The sequence below is a fragment of the Podarcis tiliguerta genome, assembly GCF_965153285.1.
Source record: "Podarcis tiliguerta genome assembly, chromosome: 7".
Lineage (NCBI taxonomy): Eukaryota > Metazoa > Chordata > Lepidosauria > Squamata > Lacertidae > Podarcis > Podarcis tiliguerta.
This window is the reverse complement of record NC_139540.1, coordinates 85,746,958-85,768,704: the sequence shown is the minus strand read 5'-3', so window position 1 is coordinate 85,768,704 and position 21,747 is coordinate 85,746,958. Positions and strand designations below refer to the sequence as shown.

Genomic DNA, 21,747 nt, shown 5'->3' with positions numbered 1-21,747 from the left:
ATTGGTTTGTGTCACACAATGACCTGTTGACTCTTTGCAAAGCATCACCCCAGCCCTCAAGGGGCTACCCTGAGTGTAGTATCTCACCTGATCCCTCCCACAAGGCCAGACAGTTTGCAATCCAATTATGTTAGCTCACTCCCCTTTCAAGCCAGCTGCCCTTTGTCTGAAGAGTGTTCAACTGGCTCCCCTGCTATGTAAAACCACTGTGGCTATTTTTTGATGAATGTGTGAAGACATTGTGTACTGAGTCAGGGCACAGGCCCATCTTGGCCGGGACCATCTGCAGCCCACCAACTTGCAGCAGCTCCACAAGGTTATTGGTACATTTTTCAAAGCATAGCACAAGTCAACAGATCACTCTTATTTGAGCAAACTAATGTTTAACATGGGGGACACAGGTGGCGCTGTGGGTTAAAGCCTCAGTGCCTAGGACTTGCCGATTGTATGGTCGGCGGTTCGAATCCCCACGGTGGGGTGAGCTCCCGTCGTTCGGTCCCAGCTCCTGCCCACCTAGCAGTTCGAAAGCACTCTTAAGTGCAAGTAGATAAATAGGGACCGCTTTATAGCGGGAAGTTAAACGGCGTTTCCGTGTGCTGCGCTGGTGCTGGCTCGCCAGCTGCAGCTTCGTCATGCTGGCCACGTGACCCGGAAGTGTCTTCGAACAACGCCGGCTCACGGCCTCTAGAGCGAGATGAGCACGCAACCCTAGAGTCGGACACGACTGGCCCATACGGGCAGGGGTACCTTTACCTTTAATGTTTAACATATCAGAAGCCTCACCATCTAATTAGTTGAAGTCTTCTTTGGGTGCAGCTATTTGAAATTGCAGCAACATACAGGTGACAATTGAGCTCCAGGCTGAGAGAAATTTGTTCCACTTAGGAAGCAGCAGGAAAGATGCTGGCCAGGTTCAAGGCAGAGCACCACCCCTTTAAAATCTCTCAGGTAGAGGCCTGCCGCTGAATGTCAGAATAGACAAACACTGGGCTGTGTGGATCAACTGTCTGACTCAGTGCAAAGCAGCTCTCTGTATTCATAGAAACGGATGGTACTGCTGATGGCACATTGCAAGTGAACAGCCAAGTGGTCTTCAAACAAAGAGCAGCAGGCTTGAAAGGGGAACAGGCTAACCTAATTGGACTGCAAAGTGTCTGGCCTCCTGGGAGGTTCATGTTACACCTCTCTGAGCAAGGAGCTCAACATTTTAGCAGGAGAATAGGGGGGAATCACAGCACAAGCCAAGATGATCCAGTCAAGGTTGCTTTTCATGCTTTTATGGGTTGAGCTGAGAGAGCGTGATTGTTAGAGCTATAATGGGGATTCCGGTATTATGAGAGGGAAAAGGCAAGAAGACAAATGAGAATACATTTTGGGAGGAGTGGGTGTGAGTTTTACAGCATTTTCCCTAATTGTTCATGGTATTCGTGTACTTAGAATAGCCTTTACAAGAACCTTGCATTGGCTCCAAAATTAGAAACAACAAGTAAAACTGATAGTTGGTAAGCCAAGAACAAACCGTAGCAAAACAAACTATGACCCTCAATTCAGATGCAACACTAAGCCAACATTTGCTGCTTATTGCCTCCCCCCTTGCTAGTGAGGAGCCTGCCCCATAGCAGAAGCAGTCTGAGCATTCATGGTATACCATTAGCCATGACTTACCATGAAATGGGAATACAGCTAGTGAGTTCATGGCTAAACGGAGAACTCCCTAGTTCACAGCTCATGCGAATAACTGCGAAGATGTGTGTGGTTTTTTACAAGATTTTAGTCCAAATTAGAAAATATTTGAAAAACTTGAAAACAAGTCATCTTTATGCTGTGCTATTTTTCAAAGCTGTTAAAATATATAATTGTTTTTGTAACTATGCACCCCTTTCATTGTGCCATTAGGACTTACTCGCCAGGCGTCATTGTGTTAACGTATCTATGTGTGTGTTATTTCGTATTTTTATGTTGTAAACTGCTCTGTGGTCTTTGGGTGGTATCTAAATTTAATAAATAATAATAAGACATAAATAATAAGACATAAATGGGGCTCTCCACTCTGCATCTCAGCAGTTCATGAAGCCTGGCTGTGAACCACTTTGAATGCAATGCTTGCAGAAAGTGGTAGACAGATAAGGTGACTATATGACTACAGGATGAGCTCTAGAACCCCTTCCTTTGGAAAGCTCATTGGGCCACATCTCTCTCTCTGCCATCTGCTGTTTGATAAAGACATTTTTATTCTGCCAGGAATCTGATCTCTTGGACTGAAGTGTTCTAATTCACTGACCTATAGCTTTTCAATTGCTTACATGCTGTATCTGGCTCAGTTTCATTGCATTGTTAATTTTTATTAGTTATTTGTAGTTTTTATTTATTTCTTACATTACTGTACTACCCATCAACCATTTACTAAGCCCTTGGGCCATCCACAAACTTACTTAAACATACACACATACAAATACAACCCAGAAATTAAAAACCATTAAAAATCAACTACACACAGTGCAAAGGGGCAGAGAAATTGTTTTGAAATTGTGGTCCATCAGCTTGAGCATAGTAACTACTGTGGAAGGACAAGATAAGTTTTTCTTAACTAATAAATTAAATGATAAGAGATTGCTGTGTCCTGCCTTGCTATAGGTTCATGTAGCCCAGCGTTCCATCACTGGCGCTGCCTAGTGCCTCTTGAAGCTCATAAGCAGAGCATAAGGTCCCAAGATGGTCATGGTGACCTGATTCAGAGGTCTGGTTGTAGGGGATGTTTTCTTGACACCCTTGTCTTGCTCAGATCACTTCCTTTGGAGGTTTAGGTTGATGGTGTTCAGCAGAGATGGCGAACTTGATAGAAGCTAATCAGGGGGCTTTGTGAGAACCCTTTGAGAATATTTTCAGTTGGTTGTGGGCAAAGTATAATGTGAGGTGTACCCCATCACCCATATGCTTGACCTTTGACTCTTGTGGCCCACAACATCAAGCAGGAGTGATTGACCATCTAGGTCCAGGAGTCAGTGAATGTCTCTACAAGATGAAACTGTCCTGAAAGGAGGTGGCTGTGGAACTGCTCTGAAAAAGTTCTCTGTGGACCTGCAAACCTGCAACAAGAGTCGGGCAGTCACAAATATTCTTTCTTTGTGAGGTCTCTCAAGTGTGTGGTTGCTGTCTAACTCTAAGCATTCTGGGGTTAGACTGATCATTCAGTTAAGCCTCAAGTGATTCCAGACTGCAACCTGTCAGTGCTGCTACTGTGAACAACTGCTTTGTGCTGTGGGCTCTTCAAGCTGAAACCAGGACAGGACAGAAGGTCCTGGAGTGGACAACGCTGACTCCCTGAGTGATGTCTCCTTTTCCTCTGGCCCCCCTCCAAGCTTGAGGGGGTGCTGGTAAAGGCATGAAAACATGGCACAAAACAACCTTTTAAACAGAATAGCTGAACAATTTCAATCTTTGTGGATCATTCTAAGAAATGCAACTTTAAAAATGGTGCCAGCAGAGCTTGCTTTCCTTGTTCCTTTCTCTCTCCATTCCCCTTTTCCTTGTGTGTCATGTCTTTTGCGTTATAAGCCTGAGAGCCATAGGCACCAACTCTATAGGGCTGGTGTGTCTTCAGCCCCCCACCCCAGTCTGTTGCAGTGGGGCTAAGCACCCCCAAACCTGAGGAGCCAGGCCTCACAATGCACATCACAACACATGTGACATCACATGCACACACGATAGCCCCTCATGTTGGGTGGAACTTGGCACCTCTGCAGAGAGCAGGGACTTGCCTACTACTGATTTTTGTAAAATGATCTCAGAGTCTTTTCAGCTAAAGAGCAGGATAAAATGCTTAACAAAAATTAAAGTTATTTCAAAATTTATATGAATAAAGTAAGAAGGAAGGGAGAGAAAGTTGAGACTTAGCAGTTTACCAACTCGGTTATAGTATTGTACCAATCAAGATTATAACACTTTCACTACAATTCCCTATAGTTAGTGAGACTAGGAAAATAGCCATTATGATGAGGCTAGCTTTCTTGACCGGGGTGGTGGGGTGGTGGTGGTCAGCTAATACCATAAGGTGCTTGCTATAATCAATAAGTGCAATAAAAATAATAAATGAGTCAGTTCTAGTGTTTTTAGCTGCCCAAAATGCACTTGATCACATAGAATAGACATTTCTATTTTATACTTGCAATGCTAAATTTTGGAGGTAATTTTTTGAACTCTTAAGAGACCAACATTTCATAAACGCACCATTAGACCAATGAGATAAATTGTCAGAAATCTGAACAGATGCCTTGCCCCACTAGATGAGCCATTCCTGCTCCTTTCAATTCCTTGTGGATCCTAATCTCTATATTATAGCACATATCTTAAAATAATCTCTTAGTTGCTATAAACTAATATAATTAAGGATTTTTTTCTCCTAAAAACTATTAGAATGTGCTGTCAATTGAGCTCTTATCATGGTTCTACAATTGTATAAATTGGTATCATTTGATTTAAATGATGACCTATTGCCATAGTAATGTTAGCTGGATGGAGTAACCTTGAAAAGTTTGTGAGTCCTTCTGTCTCTCTGTTGACCTCTCTTCTATTAATTTTTAATAGGGAAATTGACTTAAATATGGTTTTTCAGGGTTTAACAATTATCACACAAAAGGGATATTGTGTGGAAGTAAAAGAAAAGAAAAGAACAACAAAAATATCAAATATTTTCATTATTTCCACCTAAGAGATTTTATTTTTAACATATTTAGGAAACGGGGAACTGATGGCAAGATTTGACGAGATTTGACCCAACAGAAGTTCCAGCTGTGTCTTTGTACCTTGACCTTAAGAAGCACAACCACAAAGTAATATAGTTAGTACCTTGCCCAATGTAGACAGAACCGAATTCGAAAAATGGTCACAGTTAGCACTGGCATTATAACAAAGCAAGGGTTGAGGCACAACACTCCCTCACAGTAGAGGGATTTTGGAAGAAAAGGTCTGCCTAGGCCAGCCTAGAATCCTCTTTTTCACAGTGCCAGCCAGATGCTTCTGTAAGTCCTTCATCAAGAGAAGAAGGCAATAAATTGCCATGGCTTGCTCTCTTTTTTAAATTGTTCAACAAATTTTACATACCACTTGATTTTGGTAAAACCTCTAAGCAGTTTATAAGAAATAAGAACATTATAAATAAGAAAGAGGTAAAGACAATAAAAATAAAAGACAATAAAAAGCATTTAAAGATAATTAGAATTTACAGTAAAAGAAATTAAAACATGTCAACATCTACATCTCCTTTTTGTCTTCTAGTGGTAATCTGGCATCGTGAGTTATAGCTGCTGATAGACCATCCCCTACGGATATGTCTAATTCTCTTTCTTTTTGTAGAAGAAAACTTTCTCGATCATCTTAATAACAACGTAACTTTACGCCCAGGGTCTCTCTTGTTTGCCTTTGTTCAAGGCTGACAGAGAAACATTTGCTACTTTGACAGCCTTGAAACGAACTCCTGGAATGTCACCAACAGCATGACCTTTCCAACCAAAGCCAGCAACCAGAACTTCATCGTTCTCCTCAATGAAGTTCAAAAAACCATCAACAGGAAGAAATGCTGCTTTGCCATTCTTGGTCAGCTGAACTCGGACATTCTTCCTGATGGCAGAATTTGGCTGCTTAGCCTCCATGCCAACTTTTCCCAGGACAATTGCTTTGGGGTGGGAAGCTCTCCCAAAAGGGTTGGCTTTCAAAGCAGTGCCCAGGTGGGACTTCTTGTATTGTTTGTCATGCCACTTCTGATCACGTGGGTGACTGTGCAACTTCCTGGCAGTATGAAGCCCGCTACACTTGCCCATTGTGCTGTACGAGGATCCCGGGGAAGAAAGAATGTCTCATCCTCTTCTGATCTATTGATCATTACCACATCTTGTGGCAGTGAATTCCATACTTAGTTATGCCTTTTTTTGTCTGTACAGAATCTGCTGCCAATCAGTGTCAACGGGTGACCCAAGTTCGAGTGGGAAGGGACAAAACTCTCTCCACACCAGGAGTTGCCAACCCACTTCTGTCCCACTACCTAATCTTATGTGGCCCATAACACAGTTCCCTCGCTGTGAGAAGTGAAATTACAGGGAACCAGGCAGAGGGCCTTCTTGGCAGTAGAATGCCCTCCCATCAGATGTTAAGGAGATAAAGAACTACAAAACTTTTAGAAGACATCTGAAGGCAGCCCTGTATCAGGAGGTTTTTAATGTTTGATGTTTTATTGTGTTTTTATATGTGTTGGAAGCAACCCAGCAACAGGAGCAGAGTATAAATAATAATAATAATAATAATAATAATAATAATAATAATAATAATAATAATAATTATGGCGCATTGCAATCCCAGTGTCCCCACACTGCAATGACAAGGCAGGAGCCAGAAAATGAATTGGAACTGCCTCCTTTCTTTGCTACAAGTGAAGGTGATATGCAGCCTTCATCTCCTTGAGATTTTTGCAGCTTTTGGCTTTCCATGTGAAATAGATATTTAGTCAGGGAAGCAGTGATGGAGCGTATCTAAATAGTGTCTGGGTCGGGCGTGCAGGGCACAGACGGAGCCTGCTGCGGCACTGGCGCAAGGGTGCACTTGTGCGCCCCAGTCCATGAGAGTGGGCGGCACCATTGCCACCCACTCTCCTCTCTCTGCTGGAGCTGCCGGCCACTGGTGAGGAAGCAGGAGCTTCCTAGCACGCCACAGCCAGGCTTGACCGGGGGACAGAGAAGCCATGGCTGAGCACACTGCAGCCACTCTCTTTCCTCGGCTCAGGACTGACCTGGTTCGCGTCCCCCAGATTGTGCACCTGCCCCCCCCCCCACTACACCACTGCTAGGCAGGCAGACATGACTGTGTATCTTACAAACATACTTTCTAGTGAACGATGGCATTCAGAATGTTGACCTTACAACATGTTCTCTCATCCTGTAGAGGCTGCACATGTCACCCTTCCAACATGGATAAAACCTTGTGGCACCGACCTCTCCATTTGACACAGTGCTGATATTGTTGAGGCGTGTGTTTGAGGTTGGGCTTTATAAGTCTGCGTTTAAGATGGGTCAGCCTCTGAAAATAGGTCATGCTCAGAGTTACAGCCCCTTTTTACAGTAGGTATATGAGGAGCCTCCATGCGGATCGCGTGCCACTCCCAGTGAAGCCGAGCTCTTTATGAATGGGATCTGACACCTTCTCAAAATCTCTGTTAGGGAATCTTGTCATATTATATTACTGAGCTGTGGTTCAGGAAGGGTCCATAGCTCAGTGGTTCAGTATATGCAGATGATCCAGGGTTCAAACTGGCATTTCCAGTCAGCAGATGGTGTAAAGACCTCAGTGTGAGATCCTGCACAACCACTGCCAGTCAGAGTTGACAGTATGGGACTAGATAGGCAAATAAGCTTGACCCAATATAAGGCAGCTTCTCATGTGCTCTGATCCTGGAATAGGGGACAGGATGGAGAATAACTTGGACCCTGTTCAGTGCTCCTTCTCTGCCTGTTTATAGCCCAGAAAGGCCTTGGGCTCCATTAATCTCTAGCTCTGTGCACAGATTTTGTTTGTTTGACTTGCATGCCACCTTTCATCTGAAGATTGCAAGGCAGTTGAGAACATAAAAATACATAATAAAACAAAAACAAAAACATTACTATTTATTAATAATAAAGGCCACCAGCCCAGTGCTCTCTAGCTCAGGCAGTCCTTGACAGAGGATAGGATCTCAGCCAAAAGGACATTCAGGCTGATAGATCATGATTAGAAGGGAAAAGCTGACAAGCACCCAAACAAGGAATGGAGCAGATGTCCAGTGTCTGCTTTATGTAATGATTAGGAAAAACTAAGCTAAGCTAAGCTAAGCTGATTGTGTAGTGCCAGGTTTGGTGACTGCTCCCTCTGCAAAGGGATCACCCACAATAATGAAGGGGGGCTCCACACAGTTATGATGTCATACTTGTGTCGTTTTCATTTCCAAAGCAGAGAACCTTCTCCCATCTGAACCAGTGTAAAGCAGGGAAGGGCATGTAGGGAGGCTGAGATCTTCCTGCTCCTGCAGCCCAATCCTAGCTCCTTCCCCTTTTCTCCCCTGCTGGAGTTTCAGAGCTTTAACAGAAGAAAACCAGTTGTGGGTGGGGAGTGGGGAGGGCGGACACCCCCCTTCTCCATATGAAATCACCTCTACCAGCCTTGCTTTATATTTGCTCAGGGGTGCCCTGTGGTCTAAATAGCAATCTGATGTCATCACTAATATGATGACATTGGATTTCCACCTACAATATAGATTCAGCATGCCAAGGTGAAAAAAGGTAGCATTGTGCTTCTGGGCCTACAAAACATTGCAGTAGAGGGCATTTGCCAATTCCAGCTCTAGTTTATACTTGGGTCATTCTATCCTGATTAGCTCCTCTTCCACTGCCCTCCTCTTCCCCTTCTCTGATTTGTCTTTCTTTCTTTTTAAAATTAGATTGTGAGTGAGCAGAGATGAACTGTCCTTCCTTTTATTTGATGCAAAGTGCTCAGATTTTAGAACTGTTGTAATGATGATGACGACGATAATTTTAAAATAATTCTTGCAATCATTTTTAAAAATGAGATGGATATGAACTCTCCTGGCCAAATATCATTTTCCATTCTGTAAGAAGGACCTGGAGTGGCAAGGATTGTCAGGTTCATCACCCCTCATAAAACTGACACGTGTTAACACGCATGGGGGAGGCAGCGGGAAGAGATTCTGAAGGCCAAATCTTGGTATCAACCACTCTTTCTGAGCTAAGCTCTTTCTTCCTGAGAAATACCAATGAGATCTCCCTACAGTTTGGTTTTGGGAACCATATATGGTTAAATTATGCCCATGTTACTATTGAACCCTTCTTTGCAGTGTTGGAAGAGGTGTTTGGTGGTTTTGCTTAAGTATTTAAGACATTAGCCTTCGTACTGCCGACTTTGTTTCATTCCTTAGTTTCAAACTTCCCTTCTGAGAAATTGTGGTAACAGAGCAGCTCTGGAGAAATTTGAAGATCACAAAACTCACTAGAACATTCCAATCCACTTCAGGCTGCAGAAGCAGCATTGACTTAGGTGATGGATTGTCCTCAGATAATGGGGGTGGGGGTGGGCAGACAGTTTTCTGTGCTGGCAAGATTAGATCTATCAGCCATTCCAATAACATTGATCCCCAGCACAGCTGATTCAGCTCCTTGTAATTTGGATGTGTGTGATAGTTACTGTACCAATAGTTACTATTGGTCTCAACCAACTCAATGTCTCTCAGGTATGTGTTATAGGAAGTTGACTAAGTATGATGAACTCTGACATGGAGGACGCTTGTAGATGGATTCCTGGTCCACAGACAGATCCATTTTTCTACTATTAATTAATTAAATTAAATGAACATATATATGAAAACCAGTTCCCAGCATTTCATCACACTCTAGTGTCTCATGTTAGCATAACCAAGAGACCAAGACACTCAATCTAGGTTGACTGATTTGACTGATGGACTGAATTTACTTATATGCCACCTTTCCACATTGAAATTTCTGGTATTGGCCTTGCTGCACTCCAAGGAGCCTGGCTTAAATATATTTCAGCGGATAGGGCGAGGTGACATACAGCTGGCTTCTACACCCCTCCTCCAGAGGAGGCTGACAGCAGCAACAGGCAAATGTTGGCGAGGTCAAGGATAGTAAGCCTGTTCTCCAGCCTCCTGGAAATACCAGCTGCTGCTGCAGGTCTTATTGCTTACTGCTGATGATATGCAGATAAGAAGCAACATTGTTCACAACTAGTGGGGAATGCCTGGCGCTGCTTGGGAATTTGAAGAAACCCAAGAAGATCATGCTTAATGGCATATTTTAATTTGAATTACAAGATGTAGAAATGTGGCTGTTTAAATAAAGTGGGTTGGTAGTTCCTTTTTGTGTGTGTTTTTAATGCTGTGAACTTCATTGGTGCTCTGAAGTAGCCATCTGACTCTTCTTGCACCATTTCACTGATACTCTTTCTTCTTTCTAAGTTGGTTTCTAAAATATGCTGGGGGGGGGGGGAGCCAGGGGTTGCCGCAGGAGACATCCATCTGAGTTGCTTGATGATTTCTGAGGTGGAGAGCCAATTGTGATGATAGTGGAAATTGGCAGGAAGCTTGTTTTTCCTCTTCTGACTTCCTCTTTAACCCCTCCCCTCCCCCAACATTCTCTCTTGAGTTCCATTGACAGAATCAGACATTCCAAAATCAGTGGAGGTTGTAAGTAGAAAATTGTCTCTGCCAAGCTGACCTTCGCCCCAACAATGCAATTGTCTGCTTACTGAGCTCTCAGTATGTACCTTTTTTGCAGCTTACCTGGTGTCTAGTATGTCCCTTATTGCCGTATTATAGTTTATTATCTATCATCGGGAGTGGGTTAACATGCTCCTCTCAAAATTAATGTTGATGTTTGTGCTCAGTGGTTCAAAGCCACATCTTTGGCAAGCAAACATATAAACAGTAACACACACACACACACACACACAGTGCCCTGTCTCTTCTGATGCAGCTTTCACAATATGTAATTGTGCCGTGTGAATTTTCTCACTTCAACAGTGGTTTGGAATGTGGGTTGGGAAACTCAGGAGGGAAATTCACATTACGTAGTGAATCTGTCTAGCTGTTACAAAAAAGCCATGGGTGTACCATTTTCAGAAGGAGCCTTGGTTCATCTAGTTCAACCGCCATTCTTCATATCTGGATTCTTGTCAACATCAGTTTTGTTATGTTGGTACTTGCTCCAGGGTTTGATCACTGCACCTGTCACTTATATTGTGGGTTCCTGATCTGGCAGCGGGCAACCCAGGCATATAAATAATAAAAGCATTATTATTATTATTATTATTATTATTATTATTATTATTAATATCTCAAGTCTTTCCATCTCAGTTTTTGCTATCCAATTGAACATGTGTGAGTATAGTTATTTCAAGCTGTCATTCACATTGTCATTGGAATCTTTGGCTTGGCTGAGTACCTGATTTACACCATTACCTTCCCAACTACAACTTACATTTGCAATTTGATCCTTCAAAGGCTGCTCATGGCCTTCCAAGTTGTACTCCCATGTTGCACTCTCCATGCAAAATAATTGATGGGTTGCAGGCTCGTTTGATCAGGTCTGGGAAAACCCAGCCAGTTCTGTCTTTGACAATGTTGCTTTCTAAAATTAACTACTCCATTACAAAAAGTACAAGATATATTGGTGTTTTGGTATTTTGGTCATTGGGCATTGAGCTTTTCATTCATGTTGCCATTTGTTCATTTCATTATTCATCAGAATATTTCGGGAATCTTCATAAGCCAATCACTGGTTAACTAGTAACACAATAAGGGACCAGTGACCAGTCTGACACTGGTATTGGAGTGAGAGCCAATTTTCCTTATGTTGAGGCAAAGGGGAAAGAGTAACCCTATTATTTACTGGGAGCTTGACATGAAGTTAAACAACTGGGGAGGATGAATAAAGTTCTAGGATCAATCCCACTATCCTAACTCTCTATCTTCTTAGCAGGACCCTGGAGTAAATATAATGTTGAAGAACCTGAGCTTATATCTCAAGGTGAAGTCAGTGAGACAAGAAATTACACAGCATCCCTAGTTCTGACAGGTGTCAGCAGGCTGTGGAGGGGGAATGAGGGGGAACCTGGCTGGCCAGCAACTGGCCACTCCGCAGCTATTGCTCAGCATCTCACCTGAGACACAGCCGTCGCCCCTGACTCTTCCCCTTTTGCCCTCAGTAAGTGCACAGGCCTGTCGCGCTGAGCAGAAAAGAGCAGGCAGGCCCATCAAGCAACTGACCAGCCAACTGCAAGCAATGGAGAGCTAGCCAGATGGGGTGGGAAGGGGGTGGGGACAGACCCAATGGGAGGAGGAGCTCATAACGCAAGAGCGAATGGGAACAGCCTCAATTATGCTTTATTCCAATTACTAATATATCAGGGTTCTGGGGTCCTTCTGGATGAAAAGACAGCATAAAAGTAAAATAATAATAATTTCCTGCTGTGCAAAAGGGAGACTGAGCGTAGTTGCCTCTCAGGTGTGCATGATTGAGCATTCAGCCCATGGTATCCTCCGCATATAAATATGTTGTGGTCCTGCAAGAAGGATGAATTTATTGGAGCGCCGAGTCACAGCTGTATTCCTCCACCCTCTCAATGATTTACAGGAAAGGAGAGCTGGTTTCGGGGGAAGCTGCTATTTGACCTCTGTGTGTACCCAATCAGTCTAGCCAGAATGCGCTGCGGCAGTTTCTCCTCTCTAAGTTGGGGACAGACAGCTGGGGTTAAAAATTAACAACGTCTTATGCACATTTCTTGCAGGGTGGAACTATGTTGAAGGATATACATATTTAGAATTTGGACCAGATTCTGATGTGAACTTTGGACCGTATGGGAATGCTACTTCAGCACTGTGTCCTTAATGTTGTTGGCATTGTTTTAATATAGATTAAAAACGGGATGAGTCAGTCCAGATTTATAATCTTTCAGTGCAATCCTTCCCATGTGAAAGAGTACTGGTGCAATTAAGTGAAGCTGGCTTAGTTGGGACCAGCTACCAGGTTGCATTACACTGGAGTAAGTTGAAAACTCATAAAGCTCATAAGGTTAAAAGCAAGTTTTTGTTTCACGTTAGCCTCATTCAGCTGCCTACCCATCTTCCTATATACTTTCCTACTCTAAATATAAAAAAGCAAATGGCTGCACGAAAGCATCATTTAATAAAAAATGAAAAGGTTGAAGAGATATAACATTATGTAACAACCCCCTAGGACAGATTCAGGTAGGTAGCCATGTTAGTCTGATGCAGTAGAAAGAGGTGGTTGCTTAATCCTTTCCCTCCTTGATGCCTTTCCACACTGAAAGGTAAATGGCCTTTCTCCCCTCCCAAATTCCAAACACATTTGAAGAGGCAAATATGCATTTGGAAGTATTTTGTTGGAGGAACTTGCTTTTCCACAGGAGAAACAACTCCTGGTCTTTTGCTATATGCCATATACAGTGGTACCTTGGTTTGTGAACTTAATCCGTTCTGGAAGTCCGTTCTTAAACCAAAGCGTTCTTAAATCAAGGCGTGCTTTCCCATAGCAGTGAGGGACTCAATTTACAAATGGAACACACTCAATAGGAAGTGGAACATGTTCTGCTTCCAAGGCAAAGTTCACAAATCAAAACACCTACTTCCGGGTTTGTAGCGTTCTTAATCCAAGTTGTTCATAAACTAAGCTGTTCTTAAACCAAGGTGCCACTGTATGGGTAGGTAGGCTTCAAGATTCAGCTTCCACAGGGAGCAATCCTATGCAGAAGCTGACATAAAGCAAGCCAGTGTAAATTAAGCTGGTGTAAACTGATCCAAACCCTGTTCAAGCAGCACGGCTGCTGCTGCTCTGCCTAAGCCTGGCAGAGGGAAAACAAGCCTTCACAATAGGGTCCTATGCTGAGGTGAAAGGGTCTAAGTCTCCTGGCTCTGGTCCTGTCACTGGAAGGCCCCTGTCTTGGGATTTCCAGAGGCCTTCAGAAGCTTCAGCTGAGCTGCGATGAGCATGTTCCACTGGTTTATCTGCCAAGGTTTGCAGGATCCTTGCCATAGCATGGATCCTTGCAGGATCCAGGTGGATCTTGCCATAGTATGGCCTCGCAGCTGGTCTGGACATTGCACATAATCTATCTTTAGATCTTTTTCTTTTAAATAGCTTCCTACCATCATCACCTGAGGATCTATTTCCAGGCAGCAGCCTGTAATGCTGGTAGCAGTTTTCAGGACTTATTTTCAAAAATTGGATTGATTTAAAGCTTGACAATTATTTCATTTATCTAAATCACCGAGAAAAAGAGATTGATGTGATTCACTTATTTAAATCAGCTTTCTCATTTTGAAATCCATGTATTTCCCAAATAACCATGCAACTAACTGGTTGCTGCAACAATTGAAACAGACTGGCTTGCAACTAAATAGAGCCTTTAATACAGCCCAGAATCCTTGGTCCTGCAGCCCACATGCCTTTTGCACTGCATAAGTGTATCTGCTCAGAGACGTGACACAGATTTCTGTTTTGCTTTCTCTCTGCACATACAGTTACTATGCAAGATCACTTTTTTCAAAGCTAAGGCCAATGAGTCCCACTCAAGAAGTGGGGCATACAAATAAATATGCATAATATCAGGCAGTTGCAAGTATCCAGAACTTCCCAGAAGGAAAATAGTGCAACTCTGTGAGTTAGAACATAAATGCCCATGCTGCTTGGTTGTGAAGAGACATACATATTCACAATCCGAGACACGGACACATTGTAGAGGAGGACGAAGGCATAAAAAAGTGTGTTTTTAAGACACTATTTTTGTTTTGCTGATATTTCCTTTAGGTTTTTTGTTTGTTTGTTTGCTTATGTTTTTTGTCTTAACTTCTCAACCTCCAGTTTTTACTAAGTAAGTTCCTTGTGTAAACATGTTGAAATATTTATAAGAAATTAGGTTTCCCATATATTGGTGTGAAAAAAACAAAAACTGCCATTAGTTTAAAACATTTTATCAATCAATCAATGTTTATTATGGCAAACAACCAACATATTTAAACCAGAATTTCTGCATAATTCTCTACATAAACAATAAAACCGATTGATCTGAAGGTTTAAAACATTTAAAGCAATTGCCATAATACTGTTATCACATAACAGCACATATATTTTCCAAATAGAAGAGTCATTCTTTTTAAAATACTTTTGAAATTTTACAAACATTTTTGTGGGCAAAGAGACAGATCTGTTATCTCACATTGGATTAATCTCTAAATTCCAGTCGCCATCACTTACTATTTTTTCCTGTAAAAAAAAGTCAAATGTCTTAATTATTTAATTTTATAATGAAGTGATTAAAATTTGGTGCATAAATATGCACTCCTTGCTGTTTAAACAAAAAGTGACTCCCAAAAACAAAACCTTTACTGAAAATATACCACCAATAGTAAATCAATTTTTCTTTTATATTAACTCTAAGGTGATGAAGATAGCTTTATCTTTAGTTTTCATTGGGGCCAACCCCTAGGGGCTGCGGGGGCTTCAGCCCCCACAACAAAATATTTGAGGCCCCCCCACAAAGTTGATGGGCATTCCCATTCAAATAGTGTGTGTGCACTGCATCATGTGATCGTGATCTGGGCTTACCTGGGCCCCCACAATATTTTATTCAAGTTGGCACCCTGGTTCTATTAATGCACAGAGGACGTTTCTGTACGGTGCACAGTTGTTAACGTGTTTGCCTCACATATGACTCCAAACCACCAACTCTTGCTTGCCTCTAATGGTCTCCATCCTGAACTGATTTTGCAAACATGTTCTAGCCATGTTCCAGTGTGAGCTCCGAGCAGGGCATAGTTCAAAAGCTGGCAAGTGAAGAACATACATTTGATTCATTTCAATATTGATACCTCTGCTTGCCCATTATAATTTGTATAAGGAAACTCACATGCTCGTTATTCCATGCACTTTAGCATTTGTACTGTACAGCACTATGTAAAACAGCTCAAAGGCCAAGTGGTGTGGAAAGGAATGAGAAGCGAAGCATGCCCGGGGTCATCGTCTTCCCAGGCACCTGAGGCCTGCTTCACACACAATGTTCTTTCAGTGTCAAAACTGTGTGTTGATCCAGCGCGGCGGTCACTTGCGTATTTGTTTCATTGCAGATACATGTACGTGATGGGAAGATTTCCACAAATATGAGGATGACTGTTTTAAAGACCAAAGGAAGCAATTGCCTCCATAGCATCACCGCCACACCCAGGGCCAGCCCAATACATTTTGGCACCTGAGGCGAACCACCAAATGGCTCTCCCATCCCCCCCAGGAAAGAAGGGCTGAGTGAAGATCCATTATCAGGAACAAAGCAGGGAATAAAGATTTACATGGGGATCTGCCGACCCTGTGGATCTGCTGCCTGAGGCAGTTGTCTCACTTTACCTCACCGCACCAGCACAAAATAACATTTCAAAATGAAAGTGTTTAAAATACTCCAAAACATCAGAGCCTAAGGGTTTCTTAAAGAGGTGCTTATGACAATCACATGGCTACGTTACACACAACCACTAAATAGCAATGGTGGGCCTAATGGCGGAGAGAATAGATTTTAACAGCAGTCTCCAAATACAGGGTGTTTGTGTGTTGAGTATCAACAATGGTATCAACAATACTAGCACTAAAAGGTGTCAACAATACCAGCACTACTCACTATGGCTAAAGTGCAGCAAGAATGCCATCGTCTCTCAAAGAATGAAATGGCAGTAAAACACTTAATTCTGAACCTTTACTTAGCGGCACATGTCAAGTGCAAGCATTTCATATCTATCCATCACAGAGTGTGCTGTTTTTAATCACTCCTGAGGTTAAGGACATTTGAAAGTTTGCACAAGGTCATCTTAAACATTATAGGGGTGCAACAACTGATTTGAATCTGAAAACTTAATTGTGTGTTGCTGATTTGCCATTTGTAAGGCCTTTTTTATCTGAAGATCTAGTAAAGTGGTGAAGATGTAGCAGGGTGACTCCACTAGCACCGTGAATTGGCAGATACTCATCAAAAGTGAACAGCTATACCAATTACATACTAGGGTTGGAGACTAGTTAATTGGCCATTCAAAGAATGCCAGTTGCCTGCTGATTTTTTGACCAGAGTCAGATATTGTCAAATAGTCAGGGGAGCCAGGAATATCCTTATGCAGGTAGTGGCTCTGTGCCAAAGTTTTAACTATCGTTTTCGTGAAGGTTTTCAGAACAAAGCCAAATAGTTACACTCATCTACATATAGTCATAGAGTTGGTGATGCAAAGCTGAGGCCAGGAAAATAAAGGTGAGAAGAAAAAAATATTGATGGAGTGTAATTGCGGAGACCTTTTAAGTGGCCAAGCATCACACAGAAAAGGCAGGCATACTCCCAGGTACACAGACTCCTTCCTTTTTAAAAGTTGCAAAGGATCCTCAACTGTAACTGCTTCTTGGGGAGCATGAATCCTGCCAAATTTCAGGTGCAGTAAGCTCCCACAAGTGTAGCTGATACAGTGGGCACTTTAAAAAAAGGAAACAATCACTTAATTTTCTATTTGGAGGGGCAATTGGTCTGTAAAATGCAGTACGTGAGAGATACCCTTGGGTAAGAAACCTGCCAAATAGCAGACAAGAGTGCCCAGGAGCTTTTGTACTATGTATCTTTAAAGCTCTTTCATTACTCCTAAATTCATCATATTGGTAAATGGTCACAGGTCTAGGTATTTCTGTTTTTCAAATGGAATTAGACAAGGCTGTCCCCACTAGCTGGAAACGTTTAATTAACTTTTAATGATGTAAGGGGCCAGTGCTGAATGAGACTTGCTTCTGGAGGAAACAGTAGAGAAGAATCTTGGTCGCAGGGAAGGGCATCACTGAATAGGATACCTGGAGGAGCATCTCCACCCCCATCGTTCAGCCTGGACACTGAGGTCCAGCTCAGAGGGCCTTCTGGCAGTTCCCTCCCTGCGAGAAGCCAAGTTACAGAGAACCAGGCAGAGGGGCTTCTCGGTGGTGGCACCTGCCCAGTTGAACGCCCTCCTACCAGATGTCAAAGAGAACAACAACTACCAGACTTTTAGAAGACATCTGAAGACAGCCCTGTTTAGGGAAGTTTTTAATGACTGATGTTTTAATGTCTTTTTAATCTTTTGTTGGAAGCCGCCAGAGTGGCTGGGGAAACCAGATGGGTGGGGTATAAATAATAAATTGTTGTTGTTGTTGTTGTATGGTGTTCTATCAAGTGTTGCGCGGAATCTCCTTTTTAATACCACTTCTAGCTAATAAAGAAAACCCAAATCCCAGCAGTGCTAAAACCTGCTCTGGTGTAGAAGGTGAAGGCGATGAGCTAATGGGCAACGAGAATGCCTTGGGCCCAGGGACAGCACGTCCTGTTTGGTTGCTTGAGGCAGAACAAGAAGCGCTCCCCTGTCCTGACCCCTCCCCAGCACAGGGCCGAATACTATACAAACATATCATAAAAATTGCCACATAAATTACTGCAACAAGGATATTCAAAATATTAAATATTTTATATTTTATCCTTTGGGGCCGTAGAATGTAAATAAACAAATGAATACATGAATAAATAAAGAAATAAAATCTCTGCAGTTCTCATTAATGTTATCTATCTGAATTGAAAACCCACAGCTTCACATTGAAGTTCTTCTATTATCTTCACTTTGTTTCGTCAGTTACTTCTGAAATGACACAGGACTTTAGGTTTATTCCAGAAAACAAAACCTAGAACCTAGTTCAGGCATGCGTATCGACCCAGCATGTTCACCAGCAATTTCCATCTTTTCCTTCAACATTTTCTTCTTCTTTACACGTGTCATCTAATGGGCTGTACCTGCCTTGCAGCTTTTCATGCACATTCTGTGTTAGATTTTATCAGTGCTTTTTTCTAGGGGGACGCAGGGGTATGCACACACCTAAACATTTTGTGAATCTTTGTACTTTTGTCCATTTGCTGTATTTATTTTTCCCGATTTGAACTATAAAATGGTGAATTTCTTGAGTCAAAATGAGAGTACCCCTAAACATTTTGTTTTAGGAAAAAAGCACTGGATTTTGTATCTTTTTAGCTTGTAAAATTCATTCCATACTTACAGTATTTATGATTGGCTTGCTAGAATTTATGCTTCTCATTTGGATAAGACTTTTTGCCATGGGGAACACAAAGGTGTGCATTTTCAAATGCATTGTGTATACACACACACACACACACACACACACAACTATCTATCATCTATCTATCTATATCTATCTATATCTATCTATCTATCTCTCCCCTACATGGACTCATGAATGAGCTCCTCTCATTGTCTACTAAAGAAGACATTCTGTTGCTCCCATAAGAGACAACTATGAGAGGGAGCGGCTCATATGTCCTGAAAAGAATTTCACCCAGTTGTTTTTTTTACCCAAGTCAATAACTTCTGGCACCAGCAATTATCGACTGGCCTCACGTTTGCTTGGAGGAGGTCACGTGACCTTTTGACCCCAAAACTAGAGGACGGAGACTAAAATGCAAACAGCACCGAAGGATCGTGAGACTGAGTGAAACAGCCAAAACGCTAGAACTCAGGATCACCCAATGAATTTAGCCGATGGAAGGGTCAGAGCAGACAAGAGAAAGGGCTTTGCACAACATTAGCTTATGCAAGCCCTTGACATAAATTTAGGTTGCTTTTTAAAGGACTTTTAGAGACTTTTGAAGTATTAAGGACTTTGTAGATGCTTTTAAATAAATAATAAATTAATTAATGAAGGATAGGCCTGCCAATAGCTGTTGGGGACTCCTCGGGATAGCTCAATGAAGCCTCCATGTTCAGAAGAAGGGCACTTTGAAATACTGGAAATGGGAAGGTGGGCAAAACTCCCCCCGGTTTGATCCAGCAGGGTTGTTCTCCCATTATTACGTTAAATGATGCCATGCCGAGCTTTTCATTCTTTTCTGGGGCTTAGCTTCCATGCCATAGTTTCAAATATCGTTGGGTTCGGAGAGGACAGGTTGAGTTGGTATGCCGGCTGCTGCACTCCTTCCCAGACAAGGCAGACTAGGCCATTGTGACACATCAAGATGAAACTACTGCAATATGCTTGGTGTGCAGCGACAGTTGAGAATTCATCCAAGAGCACATTTACACTAATTTTATGCCATCTTTGTTGGCTCTCTGTTTTGTTTCTAAGCCTAATTCAAAGTGCTGTTTTTGTTTTGTTTTTGACCTTTAAAGCCCTAGTTGCTTTGGGACCAAGGAAACAGAGGGACCACAAATGCACCTGAAGGTTGAAATCCTTGGGGAGGCCTTTCCTTAAGGCCTGCCACTATTTGAAGTATGCTAGATGGGTACAAGTGAGAGAGCCTTTTCAGTGGTGGCTCCCAGGATTTGGAACTAGTTGCCCTTCAATTGTTTGCTCTTAGATTGTATTCCAGTCAGTTTTCACTCAGGTAATGGTTGACTGCTCATCCTTCTGTTGCCAATGTGTTTGCTCTTATTGCCTATCCTGCTATATGTTGTTTTTATTGACTTTTCCTTGATTATTGTTTTATATGCTATTGTGAGGTGAGGGTGGGTGTTCTCAGGCAGTTGCCTGAAGGATTCGTCAACAAAGCCACCCATCATACAGCCTGATATGCCCACCCAATAACCACCATCGTTCTACTAAACTAGATTATACATCATTAAATTAAATCTACTTGCTGGCAGATCTTGTCTTTTTAAATGTTTTGTACAGCACCTAGATTCAAAAATCAGTATTTACCTGTTTATACATACATACATAAAGAAGAAGAGTTTGGATTTGATATCCCGCTTTATCACTACCCGAAGGTGTCTCAAGCGGCTAACATTCTCCTTTCCCTTCCTCCCCCACAACAAACACTCTGTGAGGTGAGTGGGGCTGAGAGACTTCAAGGAAGTGTGACTGGCCCAAGGTCACCCAGCAGCTGCATGTGGAGGAGCGGAGACGCAAACCCGGTTCACCAGATTACGAATCTCCTGCTCTTAACCACTACACCACACTGGCTCTCATCACTTTTTTCTAGGAAACTAGGTGCTGTTTCTAGAAAACTCACCATGAAGTTGTTACAGTAAGTTCATAGAATCATAGAGTTGGAAGAGACCACAAGGGCCATCGAGTCCAACCCCCTGCCAAGCAGGAAACACCACCAGAGCACTCCTGACATATGGTTGTCAAGCCTCTGCTTAAAGACCTCCAAAGAAGGAGACTCCACCACACTCCTTGGCAGCAAATTCCACTGTCGAACAGCTCTTACTGTCAGGAAGTTCTTCCTAATGTTTAGGTGGAATCTTCTTTCTTGTAGTTTGGATCCATTGCTTCGTGTCCGCTTCTCTGGAGCAGCAGAAAACAACCTTTCTCCCTCCTCTATGTGACATCCTTTTATAGTTCCACACTTTTTAACAACAAAAAAGAGGTGCCGGTACTGCATACCACTGAGTACCCCTGAAAAATAATAGCACAGCATACATCTATCGTACAGATATTGAGACCCTTAAAATGGCTATAACACTTAATACTTTATAGTTGGTACTATTTTGCCGAGCAAGATCCAGTCAAAAGCAAGCACATGCTTCAGTTTCTCGACCTGCAAACAATGGGACTGAAACCTGCCTAACCTGGCCTTTTGCGTGACTGTCACTCTGTGCCTCAGCCAGAGCTTGGCAGGGTCTTCCAGGCATGTGTCACCCACTTATGCGCAAGGCTCAGACTGGATCCTGCCCTTGCCCACTCTCCTCCCCGCACAAACAACCCCTGGCCAGGCCCTCGGGCAAGCACTGAAGAGCCGGCGGGACCGGAAGGATTCCGCTTTCTGCCTTGAGTCCCTCTCGGGTGGGCGAGGGATCTGGTTCCCGAGAGCCCACCCACCCGCTCCCCGCGCCGAGGGAGGAGCTGCGCTTTGGCCGCTTCCCGGCCCCCGCGCGCAGCAGGAAGGACGCGGCGCAACTCTTCGCCGCGGAGGAAAGAGAAAATGGAGGCCCCTCTCCACTAGCTCGACGCGTCGCTTTCCTCTTGGGTCTGGGAACCGAGAAAGATCAGGGTGGATTCAGGGATCTGACCTTGCCGATCTCAGGGGAAGATGGCAGCTGAGGGGAGTCCCAGCAATAAATAGCTGGCCCTCGGTCTTCGCCTGGGGCGTCCCCGGTGGCTTTCATCTCTGCATTTTTGTGCGTGT

The 21,747-nt window shown here is 43.0% G+C and overlaps 2 protein-coding genes across 3 annotated transcripts in view; one reads left to right on the top strand and one right to left on the bottom strand.

Moving 5' to 3' along the window:
- The window catches only part of LOC310681236 (uncharacterized protein), a 53,790-nt gene extending 37,870 nt beyond the window's left edge, over nt 1-15,920 (top strand). For both annotated transcript variants that reach the window (XR_014513150.1, XM_083448866.1), the window contains one exon: nt 15,695-15,920. Coding sequence is in view for 1 of the 2 variants with exons in the window: in XM_083448866.1 (XP_083304992.1) it covers nt 15,695-15,731 (37 nt within the window). In the remaining variant the exon portion in view is untranslated. The remainder of the gene's footprint in view (nt 1-15,694) is intronic.
- On the bottom strand, nt 5,356-5,857 carry LOC310681227 (small ribosomal subunit protein uS12-like). Its single transcript, XM_083448856.1, has one exon. It carries the CDS (start codon nt 5,814-5,816, stop codon nt 5,391-5,393), a length of 426 nt encoding a protein of 141 aa, XP_083304982.1. The 5' UTR covers nt 5,817-5,857; the 3' UTR covers nt 5,356-5,390.
- Nucleotides 15,921-21,747: the final 5,827 nt, after the last annotated feature.

What these genes read in the sequence shown, in the direction of transcription:
- LOC310681227 (XM_083448856.1), bottom strand. Translation starts at nt 5,816, where the DNA reads ATGGGCAAGTGTAGCGGGCTTCATACTGCCAGGAAGTTGCACAGTCAC.